The 26,392-nt window shown below is 44.5% G+C and overlaps 1 protein-coding gene across 2 annotated transcripts in view; it reads right to left on the bottom strand.

Annotated features, from left to right (window-relative positions):
* Positions 1 to 19,393: 19,393 nt before the first annotated feature.
* Positions 19,394 to 26,392, bottom strand: part of ODAD2 (outer dynein arm docking complex subunit 2) — an 87,479-nt gene continuing 80,480 nt past the window's right edge. For both annotated transcript variants that reach the window (XM_050892363.1, XM_050892362.1), the window contains exon 19: positions 19,394 to 19,545. In XM_050892363.1, the coding sequence (XP_050748320.1) occupies positions 19,432 to 19,545 (114 nt within the window). In that variant the 3' untranslated portion in view covers positions 19,394 to 19,431. The remainder of the gene's footprint in view (positions 19,546 to 26,392) is intronic.

Here is a 26,392-nt window from a genome sequence, read left to right on the forward strand (position 1 = left end):
ACCTGAGCCTGCATAGCCACTACCGGCTTTATCCCTTCCCCTCTCCATCACCCTGGCCTCGTCCCCTCCCGTCCTCCCGGGCCGGAGAGGCCACCGCGGAGGGGGTGCGCGGCTCTCGGCGCTGGAGCGGCGGGGACAGGCGGGCTGGGGGCTCCCGCCTTCCCGGCCCCGGAGCCGTGGCGGGGGCAGGTACCTGCTGCGGGCGCGGCCGCTCCGGTCCGCGGCGGAGCACGGCGGCGGCGGCGGCTCCTGTCCCCGGGCACCCCCGCTCGCCCGCCGCGTCCCCCCTCTCGGGCTCTGCCACACCGTTTCTGCCCCGCCGTGGGGTGCTTTCTGTGGCCTGCCCCCCTCCCTGCACCCCTCCGTCACGGGCGCGTGACGTCACGGGCGCTCTCTGCGACGTCACACAGCCACACGCGTTGGGAAAGGGGGTCCCTGGAAGAGGGGCACCCTGGCGTCGGGGATCACCGAGCGGATTGTAATTTCTCCGGTTGCTGAAGGGAACCAGGAGGGAGGTTGGGGAAGGGCAATGCGCTGAAGACGCCCCAGCGTTCAGGGAGAAAAATCGCTGTCCCCAGGGTGGGGAAAAAACCCCACGAACAACTTGCTGGCAGTCCCTGGCCGAGAAAACGAAGGATAGAAAGGGGCAAAAATGACTGCGGGAGCACTTCTGCGCAGCCCATGCACCCCGCGCTTCCACGGGCCTTTGGGCAAAGCCCTGTTCGAGGCTCCCCCACAGTACGTGCCCTGGCCAGAGCACTCAGAAACAGCTGGGGGGGGGGAAGGGGGGCATACAGGGATGCTGTGGGACAAATGCCTCCTGTTAGTCTGTGCTAACGTCCTTATTAGGGGCTTGCTGCAAAACATGCAGCTCCAGTCACTGCCATGCCCAGCTGAACTGTTTATGACCTGGGAAGTATTGTTATATTACAGCAAAAGGAGACTGAGAAAGTGACAGGCTTTATCAAAAACAAGCTCCTGAGGGCTCCTGCTCACTCCAGCGAAGTGGGAAGGTGATCTCAGTGGTTTGCAGCCTCATACAGGCGTTTGCCCTGTTGTCTTCCCATTCCTCTCTCCCAGGCCCTCTGGCACGGCAGGGGTGATCCCCTCTGGCAGGACAGGCACAGGCTCTGGCCCCCAGCTCCCGAGGGGAGGCACAGATGGGGCACGGCAGGTTTCTGTGGACCCTGCAGGCTGAGGCAGCCTCTGGAGCGGGGTCAGCCCATGCACTGGCAGGGTACAGAGCAGGTGTCCTCGGAAGAGCCTCCCCTCCTGCCTGCCTGCCATGGTCGGATGGATGCTCATTCCCTGCATGGTGGCTCAGGGGGAACCGGGAAGGCAAAGGTAATCTCCCCCGTGTCTTCTGATGATGGTGCCACTTGGGCATGGGCTCGGGGAATCATTGTCTGCGCTTGCAGGGTACGTGGCTGTCCTCAAGGACATCGGTGGTCCCCAGGAGTGGTGGGGGTGCGTGCTGCCCACCTGCCTGCCTGCCCAGAGCCAGGCAGGGCACAGGCAGCCAGGGCAGCAGGTTGCTGAGGACCTGGCAGATCCCACACCCACACCCAGAATAAATCACAGCAACAAGAGACGAGGGCAGAATCAGCATTTGGAAAGCGGCTCTGGAAAAAACCAAAAGTCTGTGCGGGGCAGGTGCTGCCAAGCGCGGCGAGGCACCGGCAGGAGCAGTTGGCACCACGGCGCCTTACAAGCCTCTAAAGCAGCGAGATCTCTCAAATCATCACATGTAAATCTCACACGCACCCGCCCCCTCCATATTTTATTACTTAGATCACGGTTGAAAAGCTTAAATGAAAACAGGGTTTCTATTTCCAGAGCTTGTTTAACATTGCGAATGTGATACAAACTGTGGGCTTCATGTTTTTAATTAAGGTTACTTACCCGGCCATGCACGGAAAAATAAGTCAATAGCTGCTGGCCGCATACCGCGGCCCGCAGCCCGCTCCCCTGAGGATGGTGCAGCGCCAACTGATGGGAGCACTGGGGCTCCCATCTATCCCGCAGTGGGGCGGGGGCCGGGGGCGCAGGGGGAGTTCGGGCACCTGCCAGGCTGGAGCTGCAAGAAGCTCCTTGCCAGTCTTTGCAACACCCTTCTCCCAACCCATGCCCATGTGCCCAGCCTTAGACAGACGGTAGGCCAGGCTGGCATGCCAGAAAGTGGCAGCAAGGCAACTTTCCAAGGGATATCGTGCAGAAAGAGCTTAAAAGTGGTGCTCTGGGGCCTAATCTGTCTCACTGGAGGAGCCAGGAAAAAATCAACTGTGCCGTCAGGCTGACAGGAGAATTTGCTCTTGAGGCTGCAAGCAGTGGAGCTCCCCAGTGCCAGGCCTGCTCCAGCCAGCCGAGAGGCTGCAGCCCCAGCCCGGCTGCCTGCGGTGGGCAGCCGCCCTGCAAAGCCCGGCTGGCACTGCTGGGGCAGGTCGGAGCGCTGCTCTGCCTGCTCCCCCTTCCCTGGCCAGGAGCAGGGGGCAATCCAAAACCAGTTTGGTAGAGTCCCATCTACGCTCCTAAATACAGTTCTCGTTTCTGGTTTGCACTCCCAGCAAAATGTTGCTTTTGTCCCTTGCTTTGTGCTCTGGTTATTTTTTAAATGCTTTCAGGAAACACTTCCTTGGCGTTACATTCTCACAGCTCCCCCCTCCAGCTGCGGATTCCTTCACAGTAAACATATATGTTTGAAATTCAAAGAATTTCATGTCCCTGGTACACTCTGTGCTATGGCATGCTGGGTGGCTAAATAACTACGGCCATGTATGTCAAAGGGCCTGAGAAGTCGGGTAGGTGAGAAATTGTTTAGGATTATGCAAAATGAGGTGTTATCTACACTGCAAAATAGCCACACTTGCAGGGAGAGCAGCTGCGGAGACCTGTTGCCATCCATGGCAGCAGCTGGGTCAGCGCTGAGCGAAGTCCTGAGGCACACATAGACAAGGATGAACCTGCTTAACCAAGTTGGCTGAAATGGTGCTTCTGCAGGCAGCCAGAGCTGGCAGAGCCACAGCCTTGGCAGGGGCTCTTCCTGCTCAGTCTGGCAGCCCCCAAAGCACTGGGGTGAAATAAAGTACCGGTGAAGTTAAATCTCATAACGTGGAGTTTCGTTAAATATAATCCTAAGGAAGGAAGAAGAACTGTCCCCTTTGAACATTTCGCAGGAACAATGCCTAGAATAGCCCCTGGCTTAGAGCAAGGGGGGCTCAGTGCTCCATCCTTGGTAGCAGTGGCATCATCGTACTGGGCATACGACAGCTAAGGGGAGAGACAATTATGTTGGTCTACTAGAAAGGAAAGGTAGGCTCTGAAGTTGCCACCTAATTACAGGCCTTTTTGCATGCAAAGACCTGTGGAGAAATGAGCTTTGGAAGGCTTCTCAACAGCAGAGAAGGAGCACCTGAAAGATAAAATATGTGCTGATTTCTTTATGGGTATTTGATTTGGACGAATCGGTAAGAGGGTGTGCTGAAATGGAAACATATATGCAGGAAGCAAACACACCAACATCATGTGTGACCATCCCTAAAGCAGCTCTGCTGGTGGTGCTGCGGTTGGTGGTGCTGCTGGTGCTGTGGCAGGTAATACTGTCAAACCGCAGGGCCAAAGACTGTGAGGAGCAAGGAGGGCAACAACAGCAAGAAGGTGAAATGGGGAGATTGTCAAGAGGACATCCTGAAGCCTGGCAGATGTGGCCATTAACCAAACCCTGGTTTCACTTCCAGGTCGAGCAAGGCTAGACTGAGATAAAATTATAGACTGTAGCTCCAGTGTAGCACTCAGTGTAACTCAGATATTTCCTTGCCATTTACATCCAGGAAAGGTGTTCATTAAGGGAGCTGGTCTGCTCTCTGCAGGCCGCTGAATGCTGCAGAAAGGTGGACCATACTTCACCTGATGAGAAAGCCGAAAACAAGAACTGCACCAGACTCTGTACAAATGCGGGAGGCGACCTTGCATGAAGGTCCAGTTCTTGTCTTCCACAAAACAGGAAGGGTTGCATGCTGTTTGTGTTTAGAAAAGAGTAGACTGAGGGCATGGGCTGGGTTGTAGAGCAGACTCACGTGCTACGACACATAATTTTGTCATCTGGCTTCCAGCTCAGCTCAGTGATGAAACCCAGAGCCTGAGTTATGGCATGGCAAGGGGAGGTGGCCAGGGAGCTTCAGCTACAGGAAGAGGTTAACCATGAAGCTCTGCCTTGAACCTGCCCTTACACATGGCTGTCAGGTGTGGGGGGACCGAGGCCACTCTGGAGGCAGGGAGCTGGGCTAGCAAACATGGGGAGGGGGCAGGTGCCTCTTTGGGAGCTGCAGGAGGCAGTGCTGTCCCCTGTTTCTGCTAAGAAGCAGGGGGCCCTGTGGGGTGGCGTCCCTGGTGACACCCTCATACTCTGGAAAAAGCACTGGGGTTAGTGGCAGCAAAAGCCCCAGACAAACCACAGACCAAAAAAACCCCCAACCCATAGCTGTTGCTTCATCTAGGAGGGTGTAGGACCCAGTTCTGTTCTGCATCTTCTTGATGTGTTTTGTCCTAAGAAGTAATAAACAAAAACATAACAAGATCTCCAACCAAGGACTAGTTCTCAGTTCTTTCTAATTCGATGTGAATCCCCCCCCAAAAGTCAGAAAAACAATCTCCTGACTGGTGCTCAGGGGCTTTATTTTTTCTCGCTGCTCTGTTCCACCTCCATTTTTCATTGCATTTTTTAGATTTCCATCCCCTGGACCATGTAAAACAAAGCACCTTCTAGAGGCCCTCTGCTGCACTTCAGCTGCTGCGTGCAGTGGACACACGGAGGAGGACGAGGGCCGTGGTGTTTGCAGGAGCCATATTTTCCGAGCGCCCCTTAACTCAAGTTCTGTCGGGGCTCTGTGACCAGCCACAAGGGCAAAAGGGCTCCAGAGAGGGGCTGGGTGCTTTTCCTGGGAATGACAACGGTGTGTAACGCAGCGTTAATTAGGGGGAAATGTGGTTAGCAGGAGAAGCTCTGCGGTTTGGTCCGGGACAGAGTCGGTGGCTCAAGATCAGGCCTCTTCGTTATTAAGGTTCGTTCAAGTGTGTGAGCCGTTCTCCATTCCATGCTCTTAGGACCCAGGTGGGATCTGTGTGTGCCCCACAGGAGACCCCACTCGTGGCTCTTATGGCCCACCTGGTTTCCTCAGTTCTCTGCTCTCCATGGAGTCAAACTGTGTGGATTGCTCCAGTCTGCACCATCCCTCCTCTGCTGCTCATTTTCATGTAACCCCAAGGAATACAAAGCCAGAGACTCAAGCCTTAAATATGTACATGAGCCCTTGTTTCTGTACAAACAGGAGATAAAACATCCCAAAAGAGGCTGATTTTCTTAATTATGTGTAATGCATTAATATAATCAAAATAGGTAATTTTGCTATGTTATATATATTTTATTCTTTTCATAACTATGTTTCTTTTAACTGAGTTTTAAAATCTGTATTTAATATTCTCTGAGGAAATTCACATCTTCGGTGCCTTTACTGGCCAGGGAACGATTCAGTTCCATTTCATGTAGTATCTCAGGTGGCTGATGTCTGCTCTACATTTGAAAAATGAATGTGGATTTGTTTGGATTTAACATTAATGGTTGCAGGTCACATTGCAGAAATCATTGCTTTGAAAAGTTAAGGATAAATGTTGAACAGTTGATAACAATAATAATTATAATTCTAATTTTTCTTCAGCCACCTGTGCAAAAATAAACACTGCACGCTGTGTTACTGAATTCCCTACTATTTATTCCTGTTTTCCCATCTAGCTCCACTGGAAAGCATGAAGTCAGGTATTTTTACCACCAATATTCTTCAGTATTACAGATACAGAGGTCAACCCATAATTTTAAATAATTACCTGCAGAATGGTTCAAACCATGAGGAATTTTTGCTCAAGTCTGTCTTTTCTGGGCAGGGAGAGAAGAGGATGTGCGTGTGCGTGTGAGCGAAGGCGATGCAGTAAGGTGCAGGGACACAGCGATTCACGTGGCATCTGCCTGGGACCCGTCCCCTGGGACTCTCGAGCATCCCCAAATACCCGAAAATGTGAACCAACCCGGCAAGGTGGGGAGAATCGCATGGGCTGAGGGGATGGCAGGGGCAGCTGCGAGGGGCTGACTCCATTCCCCACTTGAGCCGCACGCGGTTTTGTGTGACCTGGAGGATTTCACAATCCGCGTGCCTCTCTTCTGCAGCTGTAACACGGGAATAATAACGCTTCCTCCCCTTTCTCTGCTTCCTACTCTGCTTTTGGCACACGGCTAATACAAGAGGGCTTGATCTCAGTTGGAATCTATCAGTGCTACTGACATGTTAATAATACCAGCAGAAACGTTTCCTCTTTCCTTTGTACTGACAAAGCTCTGCACGGGGTAGCAGCTCCCAACACGTCAGCCCAGAGCATATTCACTTTCAACCCCAAATCTGAGGCATTTTCCGGAGACAAGACAGAGAGGATACAAGATTCAGGCTGACTTTTAGGATTTTAAACAGGGAGAAGTAGTCATAACATGCTTCAGTTTGATGGCCCTCCAGTTATTGCATAAAAAACTCTGAAATATCCTCAGCCTCTTGGCTGCTTGCACGGTGTAAAACCTTGTACGGTTGAGTCAGGGTTTTGATGATTTTCTGTCTAGAAGCTCCTCTGGTAGATGTCGGGTCTTGGAGAGGACAGGCAGAGTTGGAGCATGTTGCCTTGGCAACACGAATGTAATTGAGGGGATTTTGTGTCTTGAAGGAAAACCCCAAAGTTAATGCCAGTTTCTATAAAAACTGTACGGGGTTGGGCACCCGGAGCCGCCTGGGGAGAGCTCCCTCCGGGACACGGGATCCTGCTCTCTCCGGCTCTGCTCAGGAGTCACCCAGTAGTGGGTTGGTTTCTTGCAGAGGAAGCCTGAGAAAATCTGAGGATGAAGTAAGGTTGCGGAAAGATTTTTCTGAAGATGACTTGCGATTAATGTTCTTGGCCTGAGTTTGAAAATCTCCTTCCTTATTGCTTGCAGTCATATAAAAACATCTCCCCAGTTGCTCTATCTCTTACATAACTGATAATTTATAAATCTCTAATGATTTAGAAGTTTTCTTAAAGTTTTCCAGTAATAATAAATACGTTTATTCAAGCAGATTAAAAAGTTAGGCTGATCATATTAATCTGTTTAACCAGTGCTGATAGCTGTATTATCTCCTTGTTAGCAGAACTGAAGTTAAACCTCTGTAAATAGTTTTAAAATACACAAATGCTATTTTAGCAGAGGCTAAAGCCAAACACTCAAAATGCAGTTTGGCTTCGACAGCTATTGCCAGCCTCGAATGTCGATACCCAAGGAGAGGCAACAAACTCATACTCTGTCTGTCCTTTCCTGCTTGTGTACAGAGGAGATGGGTTCTGCAGGGTGCAAAACATGAGGTGTAGCAGCATAACTCATGTACAAACTGTTACTATTTATTATTGGTGAGGCTGAGGCATGCAAGCCAGCAAAGGAAATAGCTGGCACATCTTCATTAATTCCTTCTGGTTCTAAAGTAGTTTTCAGGAAATAATTCTCCAAGACCTTGGCTACACACACAGTGTATTTATTCGGAGTTGGCAGGGGCACCAGAAACCATATAGTTCATAGAGCCCTTGTTTCTTTGGATCCTGAAGGTGTTTATCAAAAATGATTTTTAGACAGATTAGAGCCACACACATACAAGGTACCAGTCCTATGACACTTGCTGGTGTCTTCAAGCACTTTAGGTTTAATCATCATCCCCATCCACCCTATGAATAAGCTTCAGAAATTCCCCAATGTCATTAAGGGTTATTTTGAGAATGAGGAGCCATCCACCTTAGCATGTTAAGTGAATATTGGCTTTGCAGGGTTTTTTTTCCAAGTTATTTGAATATAACTATTATCTTTTCTTCTGTATTGTGACTATTTGATTTGTGACCTCAGGGATACTTTCCCTGTTGCTTTGAGATCTAGCCATGACTAAAACCAGAAGTTTAGATACATATTCAGACTTTTTTGTCTGAAAAATAGACTGAAAATCTTGAATATCAGTGTCTCTCATGAGATGTCCTGATTTCATGCATTACAGCAGGGCCAGAAATAACATGAGAACAGCTTTTCTCACAGTATTTCGGTAGTTCTTTTCTGGCCATTGCCAAAAGCAGGATGTGAAGACATGCACGAACATTAAAGCAAACTGTTATTAGAATAGTTCAAGTTCCTTTTGCATTGTGGTAAAAATTTGTGTCAATTTTTATTCTATTCAGACTATTTCAACCCTTTCAGTACTTCAAAAATCCATCAGTGTTTTTTCTTAATAAATCATTCTGCTAGCTTAAATGTGATTTGTGGGTTTTCGTCTTTTTTTCTTTTTTTTTTTAAACACAGGCCAAGAATATGACAAAGCGCTCAGACCCAAATTGCACATTTGATTGTACGCATAAATGTTGGCTATCCCGCTGGCTATCCCATTGGCTTTGCAAGCATTCCTCATTTGTGTAATATTAAGTATCCAGTAAGTGTTTGCTGGACTGGGACAGAAGCTGCCCTCAGATGCCCAGGGGAGGACTGCAGCTGCCATCAGCAGGGACGTGCCCCAGGGCATAAGGACAGAATCAGTGTCAGGTTTGCATAATTAAATTGTTTCCTTCAAAGCTGTCAACAAATTCAGGTGCCAGTCACCTCACAATGTTTCCACAAAGTAGCAAAACGGTATAAAGTTACCTGCTTCAGCTGCCAGGGTAAATACTGGGAAGAAGTGCAAGCACAAAGCAGGGTCGCAGCCTGCTCCTGTGTGCTCCTCCGGTGCGGGACGTGCCCTGGGCAGACGGCCCTGGCAGGGCCGGGGCAGATCTTGGTGCTGTGCCTCCCCTGTCCTGGCAGTGCCTGTAACGGTACTTACAGCACTGTCGTGAAGTGCTCCTGCCTCTTTTTAGAGCAATAGTCTAAACGTGTGCTCTGCCCAGACAGTGGCTTGGCCCCTCCTGGAAAGAGGCTCTCCACTCACACCAGAGTCGTGGTGGCATTAGCCAGGGTTACGGACCTCTCTGCAGAGCAAGGCTTTCCAGATGTCTGAACATGGGTGCTTCCCAGGGCGCAGCGGAGGTCAGCTAAGCCCTATCGGACTTTACCTTCTCCATAAGGCTGAAGCAAGGCATATCCCAGCCTCTTTTAATAGACCAGGGCATCCCTTGCTTGCCTATGTTTCCTCTTCACCAGTTCAGTAAGGAAAGAAACATGGGGACGTGGTGAGCAGCTTGACCACGCAGCACCTGCAGGGGTACCTCGCTGCCACTGGCAGGCTTTTCCTGATGAGGAGCCGGGCACCTCGCCCATAAACGAGATTCTCCAACCAGAGGGAAAGTGAACAGAACTTTGGACTGCCCAGGGCAGCAGTGAAAGCCCAGATCTCCTCAACTGATCTGTTCACTAACTGCTAACCTCAGATCACCACATATCACCAGGTGGTTGGCTCAAACACTTGGTCTTCTTAGGAAAGCCCGTAAGGTCCTGGGTGGAGTGGGTCAAGCCACGGTTACACATGGAGAGGAGGCCTCTACTTTTTTGCTGAGACTCTCTCCGAGGACAGCTGAGGACAGCTGAGTGTCTTACTCCAGATGGGTAAATCAGAGAGTGAAAATACCTGCCTGGCAAACAATGAACTGCCAGGCCATTTACAAGATCTAGTTCAGGGTTTGTGGATCCAGTCCTGGGATTATAAATCCCAGGATCTCAAATCAAGAGGGGACTTCAGGAGCAGCCAAATCCTAGTAAAGGGTTTTGCTGTTCACCTTTCTCCAGACAATAACAGGGCTAAAACCACCTGGCTACAAACTCTTGGAGTTGAAAATCGACCTACTTCTCAACATTTGTTGATCCTCCTTCAGTGGCCTATAATATCTGCCTTCATTGGCTGGGATGCAGATATCTGGGGAGGAACAGACAGCCTTTCGCAGTGCTCAGGTGACACACCGCTGGTTTTATTGAAGAAGCCCTTGAGGAGGACACACTCAATAGCTGCTGGGCCTCCTGTAGTTCAGAGAACTCAACTGTGAGACCTTTTTCAATGTTGTCACAGCCACTGTCCTGTAAAAGGCTTTGACTGAGGTGCCTGGGCCCACTTGGAGCACTCTCTCCGAAAAAAAAGGCACTTTGATTCATACCTGTGTTTATGTGGGAGACTCTCCATGGATTGAGCCATAAGGTCCCAGTTAAGGTAATTCTGTCTAGCAGCAGCACTAGATAGTTTGCAATGAACATTTACAAACCGGCCAAGGAATATGATTTCTTACACAAAAGATCCAGCTATTTAAGGTTCTTACCCATGGAGCTGCTTCAAGCAGTCCTCATGCCTCAGTCCTCCCTTGGATGGACTCTGCAGCCCTGGACCAGGTGGCTGATAATACAGAAATGCTCAAAATGCCTGGAAAGGACACAGTCGTGTCAATCGTCTCCAATGAAGGTAGCAGTCACAAACACATGGGTTTGCCAAAAGTCTCTGGCTAGTTCCAAGAAGCCTTCGTTTGTTTGCATTGCTAATCTACCAGAGACTGAGACTGCTCAGAGAGATATCAAGCCTTTTGTAAGCTTTCTTTCACCCTGTTTCTGTTGGGATCTGCAGGACAGCAGCCATCTGAGAAGGTTTGGGGAGACTGCACAGTTATCAGACTGAGACAGAAGGAAATAGTCTGAGCTGGAGGCAAGACAGCCTGTGCAGCTAAATGCACATTTTCATTCTTCAAGTCCTCTTGCTTCCCTCGTGGCTCAGCTGCTTGTCAGGGCTGGCAAACTCAAAGTCTCACTGCAGCGGGGTCTGGACAGGCTGGAGGGATGCCCTCCTGAGATGCATCCCCATGAAATTCAGTGAATGCCATGACACGAGGAGGGCATTTGACTCACACATTGTGTTGGGATCCCCACTGCAGAAAAATTTCTGCAAGGCTTTTTGGAGCTCCCTTCTCATAGCAGAGCGCCATGTACTTTTGAGTCTTTATGGAAAGGGGAGCAGCATAAGGGTAGTATAGGGTGTATAGGGCACACGTCCTTTTCCTGAGTAGAAGCAGCACTGTTTCATGCCCCTCGGTGGCTGGAATGATTCGCCAAAAGAGGGGCTGGCTTTGGATCCTGGCAGCCTGGGTTGCCATTCCACCGTGCAGCATCCCAAATCTGCATTCATCAAGCTAAGAAACCGAATCGTCTTTCTTTGCTTCTTAATGAAGTCCTTCCTTAATAAACCTTTCTTTCCACCTCGCTTCCTTCCACACAGCAATGTGACTGACCAGCACCTCTCCCTGCAGCTGAGGATGCAGCTGCACTCGCGAGGGCCCTGCAGCAAAGAGCAAGGTGAGAAACGGAGTGCGTGAGCGCAGTCGTGCTGCCCCAGTGCTCTCAGGGCTGGAGCACATTGGGTACCTGCACACCAGCCGCACATGTGGGAATCACTGGAAGTGACTCCCCCATCACTCTCCTTATATTTTCCTTGGGCAGGAGTGATATCCTACAATCCGTGTTTGGATTTTCGTGCTGTTACTTGTCGCCCAGAGCTGCCCAAGGGAACTGTTCCTGGTCACAGCAGGCTGGGTTTGCAGCACATCCTCAGCTGTCGGGACCTCTCCAGGGGCAACCTGCAGCCCCCTTTGGCTCTCATTCAGCTGTTTTGCCATCATTTTGTTTGCAGTTATTCAAGACATGTTTGCCCAAATCACGCTTGCTACTGGCCAATGCAAAATGTTACCTGCCCCAGCAAAGTGAGATTTCACCTATTTTCCCACAAACCTCATTGATTAAAACCTTGAAAGGGTACCTGCAGGTGGCAGCCACTTTTTGTAACTGAATTCCCTCCACATTCTTACTACTTTGTAAAACTGCTACTAGTTGATTATAGAAGCACAATCTTGTTACTTCTTTGGCCTGTTTCATTTTAGAAATGTAAATCTGGTGGACTTCTGACAATTACTAACTTTCTCATTGGATTAACTTCTTAGACAGTTTTATTGTTTCATTCTGCAGGGTTTTCCAGAGTTTTCTTTGGCTGGGTCAGCTTTTCTAAACTGCCACTTAGATTTGCTATGAAAATATATGCCTCTTTGCATCCAGTGCACACCCCGCCAGATGTATGGTGGAAGCGCTGAGCCCAGGCTGCTTACCAGGCCCCTGCCCACTGCTGCAGGATGCTAACAGATCTCCAGCGGGGCCGGTGGCACTGGGAAACCCCATGGAGAAGCTCTGTGCTTGATCTCAGCCCTCTCAGGGACATACACACTTACTTGAGGTTGCAAAGAGATGCTTCACATCCCTAAAGCTGCTTCTAGAGTTGAGCATTTTGGTCAGCACTTTCTGAGGCCCCAGCATCACAGCTGTGTTTTGTCCTAGTTGTAATGGTTGTCCATGATATGGAATAGCTGTTCCGAGGCCACGTGGGTCCTCTCTCACATTGGCTTTTTCTGATGGAGACTCTCTGCGACTTGCAGAGTGTCTGAGGGTGCTGTGGGGCACTTGAGCCTACATTTCCCATCTCCCAGAGCAAGAATGTACATGGTAGAGTACAGAGTATTTTCCTCTTAAATCTGAAATATGTTTCAGTTCTTTGGGATGGTGGGTGTGGATGTGGCAGTCATGTAGGAGAGGAGACACAGGATTCAAATTCAGTTCTAGCAAAAGTTAAAGTGGTTTCTATTACACATTCCTACAAAGTTCAGAACAGATTAAGTGGTAATTAGATATCAGTAATTGCCAGTGGAACTAAAATCATAACATAGATCTCAGTAACTCTGTTGATATAGAAATGTCGACAATAATGAGTCTACACTGGTGCTTGTAGAGCCCTAAGACTGGTGAAAATGAGCATGTCCACGCAATGGAAGTGTCTTAAAGATATGCAAAAATCTGAAAAGCAATGTGAGGGGACTGAAAAGAGTTCTGTTTTGGTTTTGTTTTTTTTTTTTTTAATGCTGAGTTTGGAAAGAATTAGGCCTCAGTTTCTTCGGAGAAATCACTCCTCTTTGTTTTGTGCCTCTTCACGCCACATCAGATCCAGTGCTTGGCAGTCACCTATATTCCTTAGTTGCTGCGCTGAAAAACATTCACCTAGTCATTACATTCTGGGAAGCATACCAAGGCTGGCCCACAGATGTCCGCTTTTCCAAATATTTTTCCTTTTCGTGACACCCCACCACAGACAGTTGTGGAAGGGGTTGGAAGGAGGCATCAATCTGACCATAACTTCTGCTTCTGAACATATTTTGCCCCTCATCTGCAAGTGCACATGGAACATTTCTCTCCAAGAGTTGCTCCAGCTCCACTTCGAATATTTTTCTGCCTAACCTCATGCAAGGGTAAGGACTAGGTAGCCTGCTTTCCAAATGGTGTAATTTAAAAAGAAAGTCAGCCATAAGTGAGTTCAGTGAAGGTCTGCAGAGCAAGACTGGCAGCCACAGGGACAGGAATTTTCCATATACCGGGCAAACACAGCACAAAAAGTGGCAATCCTAGAGCCTCTCTCTACACTATATCGCACCCATTGTGACCAAGCACAGTTATCAAGGACGGTGTGACTTTGGTTACCAGACTGAAGCAACATTGATCTCTTCTCTCAGAACATGAGGAGCTGTTTTTCCTTTAGGCTGCTTGTCCCCTGGAAAGTGGGCAGAGAAGACCCACTGGTTTAATACATGGTATTGTCCTCCAGTGGGTCTCAGCTTGGCCCTAATCAACCCGTCCCATAACCAAGGTTTACTAAACTGCTGACCATCTACCACCAGCCTCCTTCTCCTGTTTTTTTTACTTTTTGAGTGTCTGTTTGTCCCAATATGTGTTCCCCCACCCTTCCGTCATTGGAAGGTTTAATGCTGAGTGAAAAACCACGAACAGCCTTTGAACGTGTTCTGCCAAGTCTCTTTACAGTACAATACTGGCAGGAGTAAAACACTGGGGCCAGGCAAATATGCAATCACATTAAAGGAAGCAGAGCAGCACGGTTATTGCATCATTCTATGGCTTCCCAGACGTTGTTGTTATTTTTTCATTAGAGCAACAGAACTGCACTTGGTGCTTTCTGCTGAAGAGCCAAGGAGGCCCCAAAAGGCTGTCAACTGGAGAAGAGAATGCGGCAACTGGAAAGACGAGTGGTTTACTGCACTAATTTTGTAGTGCAGCCTTTACCAGTCTGTGGTAGAGGGAACCAGCAACATGATCTGTGTTCACATTTTTTTTAAAAAAAGACACGTAGCCAAATACTTAAAACTATTTGCTTGTTCAAGACAAGTTATTTGGAAATTTAACTACTACTGAATGAACCAACATTTTTCAACATTAAATCATTTCAATTCCATATCATATGTTTTTAATTTTATCAGCATCTGTAACTTTTTAATTACCATTTTTTATTAAAGCCTTTTTTTTTCAGAAGCAGTACACAAATCCCTAGCTATTTAATCTGGGTATTAGAAGGTGCAGTTCAAGGCTCGGCCATTGGAGGAATATTCTACTGCCAGATGCACCCGCTGGACCACAGGTGCTCTGTGTTGCTCTCCTGCATTCACCAAGCCACTTGGAGAAGTAGGGTCTGTCACAGCATGGCTGGACAAAAGCTTACCACCAAGATTGTAATGAACAATTTTGCCCCCCAAAAGCTTCTAGGCAGATTCTCACCTAATGAAGAATGGAGAAGCTTTAAAGGCACTCAGGATCCTGGTGCAATGGGGAGCTGACTGAAAACTGCTGGTTTATGACCTGTTGTTTCATGGTTCAGCATTAGTATAATGTCATTCTTCTGGTCCTTCTCCAGCACACACTCAAAGTGACAACAAGCAAAGGTTTTGACTGGCCAACTACTATCTTGTCACCACGTCCAGATTCCGAAATGACGGAAGAAAACACATGAAATTAGTGAAGATGGGTTTGTGCCACTGGAGAACTGCAGAAGTGATAGGATTAGGCCACATCATATTATATGGTAGCCAAAGTAAAAGATTCCTTATGTGGGTTTATGAGTCTTTCAGAAAGAAAACATTTGTGTTCAAAGGAGAATTGATTACAGTCGTCGTAAAAGAAAGATCGAGCAGCTGAAGGGTACCGTGCTTCATGTAGACTAGGATAAAACACATAACTTGCCAATGACAACTGGAAAAGAGAGAGCAACTTGCCAACTGAAGGGAGTCTGGCAGATAACACAGAAACAAGTCGAGAGGATAAACACAAGCCACAGTGATGCTGTCCATGGAAATCCTTCCCAGCAAGTAGTGAGTATTACTGAACTGATAACTAGGCAAGAGGATGAAAAGCACACATTAAAATGTAAAATTGCACTCAAGGAAAAGATTCATGAAAATGGGTGACTTTTGGCTGGCTTCAATAGCCAAAGCAGCAAGATACTGTTTAAGCAGGGGAGGGAACAATAATTGGTAAAATTAATTCCTTCAGAAACAGTGCAATGTAACTTCCCGCTGCAATGGGTATGGCTGCAGACACCCTGGTCCTGGCCCGTGTCAGGTCACCAAACAGCAGCAGATTAGGTTGTCTGAATTGAGAAGTGGCCAAGATGCAGCATTGCTTCCTTCTGTTGTTCTGGATCCTGAGCAGTGTGTGGCAAAGCTTAAGTGGCTAAAGAAGAGACAAACCACAATTTACAGTTGGGGAGCAGTCAGCTTCTGACTCCGAAAATAAGCTCTGCAAGCAGCCTGCATGGAGACTTGAATACCACTGCTGAAGAAACACATTACATGTTTCCATCACAGTCATCCTGCTGTCACGTGTAAAACAGAGATTATTTTGGTGGAAATGTGCAAGGAACAACCATTTAATTTATTATGAGATGATATTCTTAAACTAACATATTATCTAGTTCAGCCTCCTGGGACAATTCATATCTGACCCCCAGCGTCAGCAGCTCATTTGACTCATTTTAGGAGATGTGGAATGAAAGACGTACCGTGATTTCACACAAAGCCATCAGTGAGCCTAAAGCAAATTAGTAAGTCAAATCTCAAGACAGCCCTGTGAATCTCAAGCTCATTTACTCGCCAAAGGAAAGTTTTGGTGACGGAGCAGAATAACAAAGCCCCTAATATATCACAGATCCATTGCACCCAGGCCATGAAGTTTATATTTCCCTAATAACTTGGAGACAATATGGTGTGTCAGAGCACATGCACTTGTCATTAGCATGAACATTAAGAGGAAATGAACATAAATCCCAGATTCAAATGTGTAGTTTGAACATCCTGGGACAATTAAATTATTGATAATGGTTATCTGTCACCAAGCAATAAATCATAAAGTCATGGAGTGGTAGAAGAAAAGCTATATTGCTGCTGACAGACGTGTAGACTGAAAGATGTGGTGGGCCTTTAAGGTTCCAGAAATAATTGCATAAAGGTGAAAGATTTCTTCTCTTGCTTTTTTTCTCATCAACTATAGTATTTCCATACTCAAAACAACACTTTCTTGTGACAACTTTTCTTACTTGGTCTCTAAGTTTTCTGACATTTTAATGAAAATGAGGAACGAAGCTGAAAATGAGCAGCCGGTGAAGAGCAGGCCTGGCTTTATGGCTGCCAGTTGGAGCACGGTGCTCTGTGCAGAGCTGGGAGCTGGCTCCCAAAATCATGAAAAGTGATGGATACTCCCTGCTGACGGTAACATCAATGATGTAAATAAACTGAACCCCCCCCCCCCCCCCCGTATTACAAGACTGTGAAAATACAGGGATCACATAGAGAAAACAAGGAGGGAGCAGACTGAGTAGACAATGGCAAATGAACAGGACAGAGGCCGCCCCCCCGTTTAAGTCACTTCATTTTTGCAACTAAAATAAGACTCTATATTGAATTTGTACATCAAATTGCTCTGTGCTGAATATAATATTGAGCTCCCATGCTCGGTATAACCATATTTCCTAAGAGGCTACAGGTTTATGTGGACAAGTAGCAGCTGGTGGAAAGAGAAGGGAGTGAAGGCATTTCCCTTCCAGGCACAGGAGCCGGGGAGCAGGAGCTGGCTGGTGCCCGGTTATACACTGTGGGAATGCCGGGCCCAGGCGGCTGCGGCTGCTCGAGTTGGTGCCAGGGCTTGAATAGGCTGGCGGGTGCTGCCAGGAGGGGTGTGTGAGCAGCAAGTGGGACCCAGCTTTGTGAGGATCCCTTTTCAGAGGGCTGCAGTGCTGTGAAACTCAACGCTCTGCGGAGAAAGTGGAAGCTTTTCAAATGTACACGCTGTACTGCACTGCTCAGAGAGGCCAGGGATCACATTCATTTATTGATTTTCCAACAGCTAAATCTCTTTATATTAATTACATGGAATCCACCAGTTTTAGCCAAAAAGGATGTGTTTTTTTTAATACTGATCCTTTGCCTGTGTGGCGATCTGTATCGATTTCAACATTTCTTCTCCTTGTACAGAACTTAAAAACTGCAGGCACGGTAAAGGAAAAGAAAACAGCACAAATAAGTCAGCTTAAGTCTGGGATTAACTGTCTGAGGTCTTAAAACAAAGACTTCAGATGAACTACTCCGAGGCATAAGGGCTACCACTGTGAGTGAGAGTGGCAAGCTGAGGCCATTTCATTGTCAGGAACATGACATTTATTGCCCTGACACCTGTATCATAAAATTAAGTTTACTTTAGAACTTATTCCATTTGAAATCCACGCTAAACAGTCAGGAATGCCTTGAGAGGTCATGTTAAGGACAACAGTTACTGTCAGGGAGTTTTTTTGCCCTCAACAGTTAGAAAAATAAGCCACCATTTTACATATTATTCATAAGCAAGACTGTGATAAACTATTTGTATCTACAGCTTCTCTTTACAAAATATAAATATCTTTACAAAAATAAAATCAAGCCTCTCCTCTTCCAAATGAATTTGGCAATTAGCATTTATTTTAGAAGTATTTTTGGGTATAGCAATGAAGCATATGATACTACTACAGCTGTGACATCAGTATAATAATATGGATATCTTTATTCAAAATAACATACCAGGCCTATGGGGCAGAGCTGGAAAATACCTAAACTAGCATTTGCTTGGTCACTGGTTGCTGACAGAACTTGTGACAACCCCATGACTATGTTGGTGTTTGCACTGACCAAAAAATACTACTTGGATTAATATTTTGATGTCCACACTGTCAGCACCTGTCCATAGTTGGTTTCCTTCAAAATACTCTCTACACCTTTCCTAAGGGCCCAATGCAATCGTCCTTTTTCAGAATTGCATCAGTCTTACACAAGGAAATTTTAAATGACCCTTCATGTCTGCTTCAGAGAAAACACAAATAAAAAGTTGGATTTGCATTACATATTCCTTAGAAGCTTCTGTCAGTAGTAAAATTAGTTGCCTTGAGTAGCCATGCTAGTTAGAGGAAAAATAATGAAATTACATACTGCTTCCAAAACAACAAAATTGTTAATTATTAAGGGAAGTAAAAAAATCATTCAGAAGTGAGTACTTGACAAACACAAGTTACTTAAACATTTGGGTTTTTTCAGTTTTGTCAGCACCCTGTGGTTGTAATTAAGACATTACTGCTCTCAAGGAATTACCTTAGTATCATTTGTTCAGCATGGTACGTACAGTGGGTCTGTAATCTATAATATCAATAATCGTTTATGTGCTTTTTTGAAAGCAACTCTAATTCTGAACATAATTTTATGCAGAAAAATAAAGTAACTACATCAGTACAATGTTGTCCTCAGTTTAAAAATGAAAAAAATACAGTAAGAGAATGTGTAAACGTAAATGTAATACCCTACTTTTTATTTACAGCTGGTAAATTTTAATTTGAGTTAACACATGTTAATTAAAACACATTTCACCAGCTACTTATAAAATTAAACACTATTTTGTTTGATGTTGGTAGAAACAGGAAATTTGGAGTGATGTCTACTGCTACAGCTGTTTGCAGTCCTTATATAATACCAGATGTGAGATTGATGTATCTGCATTTTGTCCTCTCCTGTGAATTGCAAGTGATCAAACAGGCAAAACCATAATGACAGGATGATTGGACAAGTTTAGCACAAAGGGAATTGTTCAAGACATTCATAAATCACTGCACAACCACACACAGTGGAGGAAAATTTATTGTAATGTCACAGATAAGCAAAACCATTTATATCTACAATGCATTTCAAATACAAGCGTATTAATTGTAGAAAACGCCTTTGACATATCTTAACTGATAGTCTTTTGAAAGATGTAATACTAAAAGACACACAAAACTAGGTGTGAGTGTTTTATAAAACCTAGGTGTGACAAACCAATAATGTAAAAACAAACATAATTTTCCACAGATTTCTTTTTGTTATTAAATTATCCTCATATAAATGAGCTCTGCTATGAAATACAGATGCTAGAAGGAGTAATCATGTATTTAAATGTAGCCGTATTGCAAAACAAGCGTGTTGGTAAAAGCTGCTAAAGCATCAGCCATACTTTGCTTTTTCTGTTGCTAGAGCCAATCTGCGAATGTTTGCTATGCAACCAGCTGCTGCCTCCTGCAGAGTTTCATCTGTAGAGCCTACCATAGCCAGTAGGAGCTAGCAAAAATACAAAAGAGAAACAGCATAAGAAAAACAAATAAGCGTGCTATTATTTAAATAATATTCAAATCATATCTAGAACAATTTACCCACACACATAAATAAAATACTAAAAATCATATTAACAACACTGTATTATATATGTATGTATGTATAATTACAGATGTATACTTTTGTATACATATATGTATTAACATACACATACAGCACAATGCTTTATATTTTATCGTATTTGCACCTGTGAATTGATATTTTCATGTCTGATTTTCTGTTTATTGTATCATGCCTGTCTATTGGTTGTGACTTGGATTTTTTCTTGTAAGTAGAAATTGCATATGCTTTATTTGAAATCATGGTTTTCCCCCTAAGGTATACTAGTATATTTGTACATGCTTAAGATTTTTAATAAACAAAGCCATGCATTTTTTTTTGGCCTTGATCATGAAACTGGATCCATGTGAATGGACCCTTGTGTCCCATTGACTGTAGCAGGTTTCTTTATTGTCACAGCAAACTACTCACGTTAAACTGCTTGAGGGATACAGATCTGGGCATATCAGTCTTAAACATTTGCATGTAAAGGTAAAAAACAAAAGCTCAAGAAAGGCGCCAAACTTTTGGGGCTGATTCAGCCTTTCAGTCATGTGGAGTAGATCCTTTACTCTGGAAGTCATTCAATTTTTTTAATGGAAATTCCCTTGGAGTAAGGTACTGTTCAACACAAGTATGACATAAGACAGGCCTTGATGATAAAACATTTTTACATATCAGAAAACCATTAATAATAGTTTTGGATCTCACTTCTTCACTGTGTTGCAAGTCAGTGATGCAACTGCAAATGCAATATAGGCTGGAAAACAGAAGACTTGCTTAGCTTAAAACAGCTCCATGCAAGCCTCAGATTTCTGAAAATCTGCCAAGCTTAATGTGCGTTCAGGTATTTTGAAGCTCAGACAGCTCTAATTAAAACCTATATTTTCAGTCTGCAATACTTAGGATTCTGTGTTCACCCAAACAATGTTGAGTCAAACCACAGAGAAATCTGTTATCACTCAACTCCGGTGCATATTTTTCATACAGCTAAAATATTACACAAAATTATGAACTGCTAAATATAAAAGCATAAATTGAATGCAGACATCAAATTCATATGCTACCTTTTTCTAACCTTCCAGCAATCGTGAGGCATGGGCCACAGCTGCACACATATGGCATTTGCTTAGAGAGATCAAAGCATTTTATACTTGAGGAAGTATTTGTGTTAGCCAAATGTAGAAAACAAGCATCTTGCCAGTCACCTTTCACCCTTTGACCCCTACATGTAACTTGTAAGAGTGCCTGTGATAGGCCTGAATTATGTCAAAAAGAGTATTATGTAAATTAAGCATCAATGATAAATTTTTCTAGCAATTCTTCTTCCTATAATTTCCATTACTGTAATCAGAGGTCTATGTACAAGTAGCTAGATAAGAATTCTTAAAGTATGAACGCTCCTGAAAGGATATGCCAGAGTTAAAATGACATGAGAAGAAATAACATAAGAAAGCTTTATGTTCTTATGTTTTATTTGCATGCAAAAGCTGGGCCAGGGTCAGCAACCAGAGAAGTCAGTGGAAGTTTCACCACTGACTTCAACTGGAAGCAAGACCAAAGAGCACGTCTCTGTGTAATGATAAAGCTGCTCTACAAAGCACAAAGGCCAGCATGCAAGTCTTAGCAGATGCTTAACTTCTTTTTTTTCTTAAGAAATATTGCTGGATGAAGATCTTTCTTCCTTGCTATTTTCCACCAGCTGATTTCTCATCAGCTTAAAGTGTTTCTTTGGGTGCCTCACAACTTACTTGTATAACTTAGAGAGGAAAACTGGTCTAGATCCTTCATATCCCTGACTCAAAACCAAAAATATGTATGCACATACCGTTCATACGGTGGTTTTGGTAAAGTCATAAGTTTCAAATTTGGGGGCAAGGAAACTATATGCCTTATGTCATTATTCACTGCATCTTCACAGATCTAATGCAAGGCTTTTTCAGCGTAGTGAGTATGGAACTCAAACTTTCATAATAATTTCAGCATAAGACTTGTTATCAACACGTAAGAGCAGAAGTTTTGGAGATACATTGTCTAGTGGAAATATAGCAAAAAGCAAAAACAGACCTTTGCCTTTATTATGACTACATGTTAGGTAGGACTCAATTCAAGGTCATTTATTTCTTCTTTTAGCCACTACTTCTTTTTAGGCTCAGAAGACTTAGGAAAATAGGTATTTTTCTGTCACTTTCCATGGAGAGCTCAATATTAAGCAATGACAATGGCTGTAGGGAAGGGTCTGTGCTCTTCGTTGCAGGTGCATTTTGGAAAATCAGGGTTAGGTATCAAAAAACAGCATACTACACGACACTGGTTCAAAGTACCCAAATAGATGCCTAAAGAATTAGTGCTACTAATGCAACCAATGCAAACAGCAATTTTATAAAGGTATGAAATACCGATTTTTTTCCTTCTGAGTTCAGGGGATCAAGAATCAGCTGCTCTCTAATTTGTTGTTCTTCTAAATCACTTGCCAGTGGTAACATCTGTAAGAACTGCCACGTCATACAAAATCCTGTACCACACTGTGTCTCAGGATTTTCACAGTGGGACTTCAAAGAAATATTCTTGGAAACACAGTCCAATACAGTAGCTGCCTCTGAGGACTGAGGATATACGGCAACATTTGTCAGTTAACCTAGTCCTTCTGTGCTAACAAAAAGACAGCTGAAGAGAAGATTATTGAAAATGCAAAATATTTGAATGTAAGTAGGTAATTCCATATTTAGGAATCTGACTTTGAAGATTTTGATATAAATCCTGCCTTAAATGAAATAAAATTTTATTTTTTTTTGTATATACCAAGAAAGTTATAATTCTTTCACTTCCTGACTGCCACTCCTTGACCCTTTCATGGGTTCAGTTCAATTTACAGGCAATTTGGGTCGTCCGATTCAGGTACGGAAATGTATTCATAGATAGTATACACAGACTATACCCACATATTAGATATATTTGACAAGTCCAAGAAATCTTTTTTTACTCCAATGCACCAGTGCAATATAACATGTCCTTTTTCTTGATGTGATGCCCTTGAACTTCATGTATCCCTTCCCTTTACTGTTCAGGTATTGTTTTCTGACACATGTAAATGTTAACAGATGTCAGAAGCAGTAAAAAAGCATGTGGTATAAATGCTTCTTTCTGGCACATAAGAGGCACTTTCCATAGACAGAGAAAGCCTTTGCAGCACTATGTAGCCTTCATTTTCTGTTGGCAGGTATCTATATTCTAAGGCGAGAGTCCAAATTTTTTTGCACAGTTAGCATGTCATACCAGCAAATAAGCACAAATACAAGCTGTTTGGAGAACGTACAGAGCATATGTAGCATTTCTGGGTTCCAAAAGCAAGAGCAATGCACAGCCAAATCATTTAAATATTCAGAACAATTAAGATTTTGCTAGTACTATCCCAGCTTTAAAACAGCACAGAATTGTGATACTATATTAGGATTGCACAATCATAGAATAATTCAGAATGGCAGGGATCTCAGGAGGTCTCTAGTCTAATGTCATGCTCAAAGCAGAGTCAGCTACGAGGTCAGACCAGGTTGCTCAGAGTTTTATCCAGCCTGATCTTGAAAACCTCCAAGGATGGAGACGGCACAACCTCTTGGGGCAACCTATTGCAGTGTTTGCCTGTCCTTGTAGAGAAAAAGGTTTACCCTGCATTCAGTTACTCTTGTTTCAGTTTATGCCTGTTGTCTCTCATCCTCTTGCCATGCATCATTGTGAAAAGCCTAGCTCCGTCTTCTTGATGACTGACCTCCTTGTAGGTACTGGAAGGCTGCTATGGAGTCTGCTTTCTTCTCCAGGCTGAAGAAGCCCAGTTTCCTTAGTTTCTCCTCATAGGGCAAGTGCTCCAGCTCTTGACCATCCTGGTGGTCCTCTGCTGGACCTATTATGGTTTATCCATGTCTTTCCCATACCGGAGGCCAAAGCTGGGTGCAGTATTCTAGGTGTGGTCTAATGAGTACTAAGGGGGACGATCACTTCTCTCAATCTACTGGCTATGGTCCTGCTCATACAGCCCAGTACCGTGTCTTCTTTGCTGTCAGGACACATTGCTGGCTAATGTTCTGCTTGCTGTCTACCCAAATCTCCATACCCTTTTCAATAAAACTGCTCCTCAGCCAGTCAGTCCCTAGCCTGTATCACTGCAAAGGCAAGTGCAAGTGCAAGTCCTTCTCAGGTGCAGGACTTTTTGCATTTGTCCTTGCTGAATTTCATAATGCTCCTGTTGGCCTGCTCCAGCCCTGCCTAGGTATATCTGAATGGCAGCCCTTCCCTTGACTGTATCGAAACCGTCGCCCCTGCTGCAACTGGCCATTTGGTGTCATTGCAAACTGTATGACTAAGCAGTCCATTGCCTTCCCCAGGTCACTGACAAACATGTTAAATGGGACAAGCCCCAACAGAGAGAGCCCTTCGGCACTCCCCTTGTCAGCAGCCTCCAGATAGAGTACAACCATTAACTACTCCCCTCTGAGCTGGATCATCCAACCAGTTTTAATCCATTCTGATCGTTCACACATCTAGACTATAATACATTGTAACTTGGACAGAAGTATGCTGTGGGAAACAGTGTTGAAAACCTTGCTGAAGCTAAGGTAAATGACATCCACTGCTCTCCTCTCATCTACAAACTTAGACACGTAGAGGGCAATCAGGTTTACCTTTGGTAAATCTAAGTTGACTGTTCCCAATCATCTTCTCCTTCTGCCCAGAAATGTGTTCCAAGAGGACTCCCTCTGTAATTTCCCCAGAGACCAATGTGAGGCTGACCAGCCTGTAGTGCCCCAGACTGGGAGGAAGAACTGTTGCTCTGAAGACACGCTTTGCAAACTCTTCTTGTTGGGTCTTACGCTCTCTGGCAGACCAAAGGTGTAACAAAAACGGAAACTCTTTTGTTCCTCAGGGCAGTAGTAAGAGGTAAGGGGATAAGCCATAATATTTGCTTGCATAGTCATGCGCCATGAATGATGCCACGGGCCACTGTCTGAAAGCTCAGCTTCCTTCCACACAGTATCTTTACCATCACAAAATAACCAATTGAAAAAGTATTATTTCAAACAAGATAACACAAGCATCAACATAAGCACTTGTAAAAGTGTCATTTCAAAATGGGTATGGATCCCTAGATGAGTAAAGACAGTAATAAAAATGGGCTAGTAATTCTCTTTTCTATGAAGATGTCTTTCTAGAATTTTTCACTTCTACTAAAGAAGTAGCGCAAGGGGATTCGAAAGCAGAAAAAGCGTAGACAAGTTTTGTACCAACAAACCCTGAATCTGACAAAATCTCAGATGGTAGTGATGCTCCATGTACTGGTTACAATAATTTATAAGTACTCACTTTCCTTTAGTCACAGTCATTGCAGCTTCCAGACTCAGAGGCAGGAAGCAGAAAACATAGAAAGTGATGTTTTCAGAAAGAATACAGTTTTGTATGTATTAATCTTTAAATAAGGGGTTAGTCACGTGATGTGTCTACAACAAGTTTTCCAAAACAGTGGAAAGTGTAGAACGATGCTGCTGGAAAGAGGTTCCCTTGCTCATACAAAACAGATAAAAGATCACCCTATTCAATACTCTGGAGTCCTGTGAACATGAAAGCAAATAATGAATAAAGAAGAACTCTTAAAAAAATATTTAATGCCCTTTTTTTTCTGGCTTCTTTAGGTTTTCTGCCCTGTAAAACAAATTTTATTTGATTTTTTCTAATCAGAAGGAAATATGGACAAAGTCCTTCAACAAGATTCATATCTATACTGGGAAGCTAGTCAGAGTTCACATAGAGCTTAAAATTCCTGGAACTAAAGAAATTTACTTCAATACAACATCTTGTGGATTGACATAGCATTTCCAGTTGGTGGTAGGACTTGCCATTTTTAAAAAAACTTAGATTTAGTATCTGACTTCTTTTACATGCAACATTTCCTAAGGGATGCTAAATTTCTAGCGCTGTGATTTTCTAATTGCGTAACACTTCTTTTCCAAAAAAGACATTTTTCACATGCTTTTTATAAATCTAACCTAAAAGAAAAAAAGACTTTAAATAAAAGCATATGGCAGAAGCTTATCCAAGAAAGTATCAGTCTAGATCCAGCCAGCGTTTTCTAACTTTCAACACCATATTGCACACTGGAAAATATTAAAGCACCTAGTTTGAGTGTTATGTTACACATATTCCTATGAAAATACTTCTCATAAAATTAAATTATAAATAATAAAACATACTCCACAATCAAAGCGTAATGAAGGTTAAGCGAAGTCACTGTTTCTAAACTAAAATTCAGGCCAATTTCCTGATTTCCTCTTTCAGCTGAGTGAAAGGGTAAGACAACATGTACCATGCACAGCCTCCTAAGAAGAAGATGCTCGTGTAAGTTCTGGGGTGCTTTCTATTAATTTTGTTTTTCTCAGGTGGCACAAAGAGAATAGATTTCAGACATAAAGTCCCGTGTGTCAGGGAACACTCTGAGCTAGCAGATGTACAAAATCCAGTACCAAGAAATTCCAGTAAAGGCAAAAGACGGGCAGGGCAGACACCCACTGTGCTGATTCCCTCTTGTATAAGGTCTCTCCTCTCTGGGACTAAAGTCAGAGCAACCCCTGGTGTAGCCTAGTTCACTCACTCTGAATGTAAAGAGGTGGGAACTGAAGCTCTCTGGCTGGGGTGGGAGAAATCCTAGGAAGATTACACCTGGCTTCTTTTCCTTTCCTCTCTTATTTCTGTCTTTCCTCTTCTCTCT

The sequence above is a fragment of the Gymnogyps californianus genome, chromosome 2 (genome assembly GCF_018139145.2).
Source record: "Gymnogyps californianus isolate 813 chromosome 2, ASM1813914v2, whole genome shotgun sequence".
Lineage (NCBI taxonomy): Eukaryota > Metazoa > Chordata > Aves > Accipitriformes > Cathartidae > Gymnogyps > Gymnogyps californianus.